Source organism: Suillus fuscotomentosus, assembly GCF_016647785.1.
Source record: "Suillus fuscotomentosus strain FC203 chromosome Unknown F5891scaffold_16, whole genome shotgun sequence".
In the NCBI taxonomy this organism is placed as follows: domain Eukaryota; kingdom Fungi; phylum Basidiomycota; class Agaricomycetes; order Boletales; family Suillaceae; genus Suillus; species Suillus fuscotomentosus.
The window spans coordinates 55,448-64,971 of NW_024539528.1; the positions used below are offsets into that span (position 1 = coordinate 55,448).

At 47.2% G+C, this 9,524-nt stretch overlaps 2 protein-coding genes across 2 annotated transcripts; both read left to right on the plus strand.

Moving 5' to 3' along the window:
* The first annotated feature begins 429 nt into the window (after positions 1-429).
* Positions 430-1,478, plus strand: F5891DRAFT_141261 (uncharacterized protein). The gene has a single exon (XM_041370635.1). The coding sequence runs from the start codon at positions 565-567 to the stop codon at positions 1,294-1,296; it is 732 nt and encodes a 243-aa protein (XP_041228094.1). The 5' UTR covers positions 430-564; the 3' UTR covers positions 1,297-1,478.
* Positions 1,479-4,556: 3,078 nt separating this feature from the next.
* Positions 4,557-5,634, plus strand: F5891DRAFT_1186156 (uncharacterized protein; the record flags this gene model as incomplete). The annotated part of the gene is made up of 2 exons (XM_041366658.1): positions 4,557-5,272; positions 5,322-5,634. 2 exons carry the CDS (start codon positions 4,557-4,559, stop codon positions 5,632-5,634), a joined length of 1,029 nt encoding a protein of 342 aa, XP_041228095.1.
* Between the last annotated feature and the right edge of the window lie 3,890 nt (positions 5,635-9,524).

Below are 9,524 nucleotides of genomic sequence, written 5' to 3' on the forward strand. Positions count from 1 at the left end.
TCGTTCGACAGTCACAGATGGTCACCAAAGTCACAACGAGTCACAACAGCGCATCTGCCACCAAAATGCCTACTCCTCCTTTGATTGTCTGAAAATTGAAATTATAAGTAGAGCATTCTGATACTATAGCACATGCTTGCAAAGTTATGGAACAGTCTTCACTACTTGTACGTTGCTGCAGAGTTATGAGGCAAAGATGTGTTTTTGACCTCTTAGGTCACGTGATGAACCAGAGTATGAACGAGGCCTATCTTACCTTTGCAGTCTGACGCTGATGGTTACAGCCACCATTGGTAGTTAGATAAGCATGGTGCAGTTTGAGTTCTAATGTGAGCCTGCGAGCATAGAGCTCAAACTAGTGCTTACTAAGTGAGTGAGTGCCATAAGCCGTAACGCGTAATTATACGCGTACCTTGTCTTTATCCTTATTGCGCCCTCACTCGCTCACTTTTACTCAGTTGAGGATTTGGCTACATACATAATTTTCGTATTATTACCACTATTTCTATTTCTTCGACAGAGTTGCTGAACCCTGGGCATCCTGAAGGAGCCGGAGGGAAAGACATGGGAGCCTTCACCCGGCAAGGAGAAGGCCTGTTGTCAGATGAGTATGCATCTAGAATAGCGTCGTCCCTCGCGAGGAACAGCAACAAACGCGTGAATCTTCACGATCCAGACGCTGTAGAAGCAGAAAACACTGCGCGCACAGAGCGCAGTCTGACAAGAGCTCACTTAAGGATAGATGACAACCATATTGAAGATGTTTCGGACGACGAACCTCTGCTCGACGAAGCATTCTCCCCGGAGAAGGATTACACCACTAAACCCACTATTCCTGGTTACATTCTTGAAGCGGTGGACTTCATAGGGTTGTTAACACCCATCACGAAGAGTATTCTGGCCACGCTGACAACCAAAGGACAAGCGCCAGCTGCCACTGGTTCAACGGAAGCCTCCAGTTCTGGAGCCGCCTCTGATGCACCCGTCTTCACTGAAGTGAACGCGCACATTGTTGACGGTGAAGTAACCACCTTCGAAATTCCTCGCGTCCTCTTGAACCTCGCGAGGTCTAAGGTACACATCCCACTTACATTACTCACTCTGTCGTCTCTCCGCAAGATTCACGAGGACCCAGCTAGCATCAAGATGAAGAAAGGTCTGGTGACAGACGACCCAAAGTTATTCGTCATGGACACCTCTTCCGATTTCCCTCCGGAGTCGAGCTTACCACCTCATCTTTCTACAAAGCTGCCTCTAATTTTATCAGATTGCTCAGGCTGGTCACTGACGACGTGACGGTGAAGCGTTTCATGGACCACCGTGACTTCTGCCTTTCAAGGGATGAATTCGGAGACAATTTCGATTCAATCCTCGCCTTCGACGTGGAAATTCACAGGCACTTTTTCAACACGCATACTTTCCCTTCTCGAGCTGCTTACCTTGATAGATGGAAGAACATGTTAATCAAGACGTCTCTCTCTCAGCAAGGCTCGAGCAGCAATCGTTACCAACCCTACCCGTCCCATAAACCAGAAGGTTCATCATTCGACGGGCCCGTCGAACGACGGAAAGTGTTACGCACTCAAATAGATCTGTTATGCGGAGCCCTAAGAGGGGTGTCGTCCGCTAACATTCGTGACGTAACCGGAAGGGTCCGGTGTAGCGACTGAGACTGGCGACGACGAGTCGGCAGATATCAGAGACGCACGTGTCACATGACTTCTAAGACAGATGTCTTCGAGGTCACTGACGTTCTCAAGGTAAGGACAGTCTTGTCCGAACGATGAGTAGTCGATCAAGGTAGACTTAGGTGCGATGAGCACCTAAGAAAAGATACTAGAGACTGAAGCTGAGGGGGCTTCAGAGGGAAGTATGTTCTAGGGAAGATTGAGTAGATTCAAGTTAGGGAATCTAGTACAGGGTGACCGACTACTTATACTAAGTGGAAAGGGTTAAGGGCAAGGCTATTGTACTGTGGGTAAGGGCAAAGGGGAAACGGAAAGGGTATAGGTACGCTGGTAGCAGAGCCTAATTAGTGATGTGAGGTCGAATGCGGAATGAGACCGAGAAACGTTGGAATGGGCCAACGGTAAGTGATACAATGCGCAGCACACATGAGTCAAAGGAAAGATAAGACAAGATAAGGGAAGCCACATTGGTGGCACGGGTCAGAACAAGTCATAGCCCGAGGGCACATGCGCACGTTGGTGCGATAAGAGGGGGACGAGGGATGGGAACGGTCCCGAGGATCCGGTCAATGGATAGTCAGTAGAGAAGTACGAGCCAGAGGCATACGAGGGCGAGGATGATGGGGAAAAATGATAGGGGGGCCATGTAGCCGATGTTACTTGTAACAGAAAGTCCTTTCGGAGGGGCAAGGGAGACCAATCGTCCGAGCATCTCCTTTGCGTCATCTGTGGTAGACTCGGACACAGGGCCAGCAGTTGCACACACACGCACACTGCAAAGAACGCACCTGTTGTCAGTATGTGGACTGACAAACTCATCCTTAAGTCCTCTTCAGCCCCAATATGCATCTCCTTCAACATCGGAAGGTGTTCACCAACCAAGCACTCGAGTGACATCATCCATGTTTGTTCCATATGCGGGAGCAAGAGTCACGGAGCCAATTCAAAATCTTGCATCTGAAGTCTTACAGAAAATTGTAATGCCTTACGTCCCCAAAGCTTTCGACACTTTCTTGCAGCACTTCAACCTATCTGAAAAATATCCTGATATCATTTTCAACATGCAGCACGGCTTTCCCATCAGGAACATCCCACCCCCAACTCGCACTTACATTCCAAAAAATCATAAATCGGCTTTGGAGCACATCGACGTTATCCGCGCGTATTGCCATGAGGAAGTGGCCCTTGGAAGAATGTCAGGCCCATTCTCAACAGACGAAGTCTCTAAAATCCTTGGTGGACACTTTGTATCGTCTCCATTGGGCGTGGTAGAGAAAGCGGGAGAGCCAGGAAAATTCAGAGTCGTTCGAGACTTATCATATCAAAATTCTGATGGTTATTCAGTCAATGGCTTCTTGGATTCAGACGACTTCCCCACTGAATGGGGAACAGCAGCTCAAATCACTGAGATTGTTAGTATTCTCCCTGTCACGTTCACACGCTTAGACGCTTAGTTCCTCGCACGCCACGGTGTCTTGCTCTTGCACGCCTCGGCATCTTGCCCTTGCACGCTTCAGTGTCTTGCTATTTGCATGCTTCGGCATCTTGCACCTTGCACACTTCAACAATATTTCCTTCTTTGCACACTTTGGCGTTAGTTCTTCTTGTACCTTGACCGCATATATGCGCTTTTTGCACTCGTTCTGACCTCGTGTGACACACAGGTTGCCTCAGCTCCTCCAGGAATGCAAGCCGCCATGCTAGACATCGAGGCTGCTTACCATACTGTTCCCATGTGGCCTCCACATAAATGTTTCCTCGTAGTTGAAGTCGATGGGCAACTCTTCATAGATCACGTCTTCCCTTTCAGACTTGCTACAGCAGGAGGCGTCCAAGGTCACGTAGCTGACGCCACCGTGGACATCCTCCACTCGTTAGAACTCGGACCCATCAAAAAATGGGTTGACGATCACACCTTCTTCAGGTTCGCTATTAGCGGCAGCTTACTGCTGTCAGATGGTTCCTTGTCCCCATTTGTGTACAAACACAGCCTCGCGGACATTTACGTGCGTTAAAAGCCCTTAGGAATCCTGTGGCACCCAAAGAAGTGTTGTGATTTCACTTTTATCTTCATCTATCTGGGCTTTCTTTGGGACCTAATTCAAAGGTCCGTTGCACTTCCGGACGAGAAGCGGGTCAAATACCACAACAAGTTAATAGCTATACTTGACTTGCTGAACAAAGGATTCGGCATTTCATTCAAGGACACAATGAGTCTCAATGGTACCCTATCTCACGTCGCCTTTGTTATTCCACATGGTCGTGCTTACTTAGCCAACCTTTGTACCTTCATAACATCATTCCCTTCAGGCGCAAAATTCACCAAACATCATCCACCCCCATCAGTCAAGAACAACCTCAAATGGTGGTTCAACACACACTCTCTCCCATCCAGCGCTCGTAGCTTATCCCCATGAGGAGCGCTGAAGGACTTAGACCTGTGGGTCGACGTGTTGACGGACTGGGGCATAGGTATCGTTTTAGAGGGCAGATGGAATGCCTGGACTCTAGTCCAAGGCTGGAAAGGAAGCAGTAGGGACATAGGTTGGCTCGAAGCAATTGCTGTCGAGCTCACAGTGAGAACGTTGTTCAACCAAGGTGTAACGAACTCGACAATAATCATACATTCGGACAACCAAGGTGTTATCGGAGCCTTCAGACACGGACGTAGTAGGAACTTTCATGTCAACCTTTGCATTCGCCGTGTTGAGGCTCTTGCAATGGCTTCTAACATGCTTCACTTGCTCACATACACAGAATCAGCAAAGAACAAAGCAGACCCCATCTCACGCGGCGAGATTGGGTCTCTTTCTTCTTGTTTACCTTCCCCCAAGCTCCCAAGCGAGCTTGTTCCCTTCATCTTGCCCTATGTCCAGTAACCAAGGACACTTGGCATCGACACATGCCGATGCCGTTGTAGCTTTGGCCCTTTTGAAGAAGGCGTTGGCATCTCCTCCTTCGATTGGGGCACCGCCCACTGTTACACACCTTTGTAAAAAGCCAAGAAAACAAAAATCTGGAAACAAAATCTCCGCATCAGTCTTTCGCCCTCATATTCTTGTGTGTGACCGCTTACGTCTATGGTCCGCACCACACTCAGACTCCTTCCACCTTTCAGCCTTAAAACAATTGCCTCTAAACGACATATTACAGCTTTTTGGTGTCATGTTAGTATCCATTGAGACCAAAACTAGAGAAAATTACGGCGCCGGGCTACTTCATTTTCACCAATATTGTGACTCGAGACACATTCCTGAGGCTCGCCGCATGCCAGCATCAGATTTTCTACTCGCATCTTTTATTGCCTCTTGGGCCGGAAAGGTAGCCGCAACCACAGCACAAAACTGGTTGGCCGGACTACACTTCTGGCATAATCTTCACGGTGCTCCATGGTTTGGACATAGCATCCTTCATTCAGCTTCCGCTGGTCTCAGAAACCTTGTTCCAGACTCATTGAAACGACCCCGTCGTCCCCCGGTTACCTTAGAACATATGCACGCACTGTTTCATGGTCTTGATCTCTCCAACACATTTGACGTGTCTGTCTTCGCTGTCGCATGCACAGCCTTTTGGTCTTGCTGCAGGTACATATACTATCAAATTATTGGAGTTAGAATGCTCAAATATTTGAAGACTCGGCGAACTTATTGTTGTTAGTTCCAACATTTTTGACCCTTCTCGTCATGTCACTCGTTCCGCTCCCTTTGCTCGCTGTTCACCATCAGACGGAACCAAATACTCCGTTCTTCACATTCCCTGGATGAAGACTTCGCATGTGGAGGGAGCCGACGCTATTTTATCCAATCTTGACAACATAATGAATGCATTCACGGCTGTTGACCATCATCTTGCCGCCAACACGGACGTTCCATCTAACGCACCCTTCGCATATGAAACTGCGGACGGCAAATGGGCCACAATGACAAAGCCGTGGTTTCTGGCATGATGCAATCAAATCTGGAAGGCAGCCAACTTATTAGAACTGACAGGGCACTGTTTTCGCATCAGTGGAGCTACTGAACTACTCCTACGTGGAGTCCCACCCGATGTTGTCGTGGTTCAAGGCTGCTGGAAGTCACGGTGGACTAGGACAAAAGCAGTGAGGGGAGAACTCGATGATGCGTGATGTCGTTCTACACTATGAACAGAGTTTGGCTATGTGCGCATGTCGCTGACTAAGCTATGGCTATCGCCGAAGGACCAACTGCCTCTTGTCTATGTCTCTTCCCTTAATCTATGCCTTGGGACCCCCGGTCCATGCACCCCCCTAAAAAACAACCAACGCCGTCCTCGGCGTTCTTCCTACTATCACTTCTGTTGTCTTATTTGTTCTCTTCTTCATCCACTTCGTCTCTTGTTTGGTTTTCTCTTTCTTCTTCATGTCCCTTCTGTTTCTCTGATTCTTTCTCCATTCTATCTTCTGTATCTGCTTCCGTGTCGTTGTCTCCTCTCTCTCTGATTCTGTGTTCATGCTCTTCTTGTTCTCTTGCCAACTTCATTCCCGTTTCTCGGGGTAAATGCTCTGAGTCGTCTTGCACTAAACTCTCCTTGAACTGGGATTCCATTCAGCGCTTCAAGCTTGTACGAGTTTAGGATCTTCTCTTGTATATGCCTTAAGATTGACCACTTTGGTATGAGCTTTCATTCCGCTTTGAACGTATAATCTAAATCATTGCGATATACTTGAACTAGCTGTCTGGTTCGAAATATAACCTCACCTGGCGCGCGTTGCAGCAGCTTTTTATCAAATGCTGCCTTCCTCTTGATTGCATGTCGCACTACTTCATCATATCTGTCCAACCATTGTTGTTCGACATATGCTATTTGAGTTAGTGGGTCTGAAGTGCGTGTCGCTGACGCGCTTTCTTCTATACTTGTCTTTGGCGTGTTGACTACTAATCCTAAAAGAAGTTCTTTTGGAGAAAATTTCAGCGCTGGCAATAATCGATAGTTAAGAGCGTGCACCGCATCCTCTAGATGATCTGGCCACGATTGTGTCAAGCCGCTTTCTGTCGTCTTTTGTCCTTGACTTTGATCTTCTCCTAAACTTGGTGCGCATAAGCATTTTAATATGTGTAGTAAAAGCTTATTTGTTCCTTCCACAAGGCCATTGATCCATGGGGAGTATGCCGCTATGGTGTGTACTTTGCATTTCTTCGATTCACAGAAGTCCTTCACTGCTTCGTTGTTAAAGTGCTTGCCGCCGTCTGCCATGAATGTTTCCGGTGCTGTGAATGTGTTGAAGATGTTCCTGAGTCCTTCAATCGTCGTTTTTGCACTACCTGATGTTTTATATTTAAACACCCAGATATGCTGCAAAAATGTGTCCAAGTACACGCCGAGCATATTGTATCCTCCTTTCCCTTTCGAGAGGGTGAGATAGTCTCCAACTAACAGTTTGAATGGGTGCCGCCTGGTTATTGGCTCGAGTAGCGAATTTATGTGCGTCGGTCCGAAATTCTTGCATTTTGCGCAGTCTTTGATGGCATCTAGGATTGACGTGTCTAGCTTGGGGCTGCATATTCGGTCCAGTAGGGCGATCTTGATCGCATCTCATCCCCAGTGGCCTCCTTCTGCATGCTCTTGTGCTGCTAGTACCTTGGCTTCTCCTCTCGAGACACATTCTACTCTCGTCCTGGCTCTCGTCGTTGTGCCGCCTCGTAGCTTCCAGAGCCTCCCTTCTTCTATGATGTACTGTTCTGCTCTGTGTCTTGCTCGCCGTTTCTCTCTGATCTCTGTGGCTTGATCTAGGTTACATATAGCTTCTACGACTTCCTTGAATACCAGCTCGTTCTCAAATTGTGTGCGAAGCTTGTCTACTTGTGCATCCACCGTCATAACATTCATGATGTCGTTAATCAGTCCTATCCTTGCTTCCCAGTCTTCACTTACCGTCCATTCATTTCCGTCTCCCGCTACTGGAGCGGTGTTTTCCCATTTTCTGCTAAGGCCATCAGCAACGACATTCAGCTTTCCTGGTACGTGCCTTATGTCCACTATATGATACACTAATATTCCCTCTCTCCATCTTGCGTGTACTACGTTCAGATGCGGATTCAGCAGCGTGTCTCTCATCACCCTGCAGTCTGTTTCAATCTCGACCGGAAAGCCCCAGATGATGCTCGAGAATTTATCCAACCCGAATTTGAGCGCTGCGAATTCTAGTAAGTACGATTCATACTTCTTTTCTGTCGCTGATGTCCGTTTTGATGCAAAGCCTAGAGGATATAGACACTCGACCCATTTCCCTGCTGATGTTCATGTCTTGATTCTCTGTGCTTCGTTGATATTGAAAGTACCCTCTTCCTTCGATGTAGAACGCTAAATATGGACACCACTTCTCCGGCACTTCTATTGCATAATACCCTGCTGCGAAGTCAAAAATTGAGATGTAATGTTGACCACTTAACCTCTGTTGCTTTGCTAATATATCCCCTTGCGGCATTGGGACTACTTCCATTACCTTGTTAAGCTGCGCGAAATTCTGACAGATCCTCCATTTTTTCGGTCCTTTTTCTCTTGTTTCTTCTAAGGTGGGATTCAGTATCTCTCGTGGTGGTAGCTCATAGGCTGGTTGTAGTCCCGCTGCTCTATGCTGGTCATTGATTCGTTGTTTTAGTTCATCCCATGGTAGACCGCCTGTTTCATGTGCTCTTTGAGCTATAACCGTGGTCGCTACACATTTAATCAGTTCTGGGGATGCTCTCTCTACTATACCTGCTTCCAACATGTCCATTACCCGCTCGTTGTAGAACTTCGCTTGTTCAGGCATTAGAGGGCATTGATGTATCCGTAAGTTGAATGTTGCATTATCTGGTACGTTTAAATTCAGCTCTGCTCCAGGAATAGGGACTACTTCTCTTAGCGTCAGTGCAAAACTGTCTGTGTTTTCCGCTATAAACCGTTCTAACTCCTCTTTCTCATCTACTGTCAGGTCATTCCTGAACGTGATCTGTCGGAGAATTTCTTTGACTCTTGCGGGATTAAATGGATTCGTTTGTCTTGAGTATATCGATGTATCGTTCCTTATCGGTTCTAACTCTGGGAGTTCTTCTAATAGTTGTTCTCCTCCTTCGTCTGGTCCTTCTTGTGCGTTTAATATGTTGATGCTTGTTGTTCCCTCTGTCAGATTATGCGTGTCAGTGCTTGATTGTTCTCTCGATATTCGGGCTGCTGTCACTCCCTTTGATGTGTTTTTCTCCTTCTCTGCTGTTCTTTCTTTTGACGTGTTCTCTCTCTTCCTTCTGACCCAGTATCCTGTCGGCTTCCACTGGCCCATTGGGATGTTTGACGGTTTTGTTTTGTTCTCTAATGTCCTTTGTTGCTTCTTGTCTAGCGTGAGGCTGATTGCATCTGCTCTCTGTAACATCCGCTTGTCCGCTATCTGGTTTTCTATTGCGACTGTTTTGATTCCGTCGGTTATCACGATCGTGTCCGTTTTGTATTCGTGAATTGCTGTGAATGCTTGAAGTGTCGGTTTTCCTAGTAGGAAGCCCCAGCTTCTGCCACTGTCAAAGACTTCAAATGTGCTCCGCACTCCGACTTCTTCAATTCTAATCATTCCCATCCACTTTGTGATTGCCTTGACTATATTTCCATTTGCCATCCTTAATCGTTTGTCTGATGCGCTCCAGTTTCCCAATCTGTGCTTGATCTTCTTGAAGATCGACGTGCACATTGCACTGGTCATTGCGCCGTGATCGAATATCGCTCGTACTCTGACTCTTTCTCCTTGTGGACCTTCTAGCTCTATTCGGTGAGTGAACGGAACTGCCTCTCCATTTTTTAACTGAGCTCTTGTGACGACCGGGTGTCCAACCAAATACAAGTCATCGG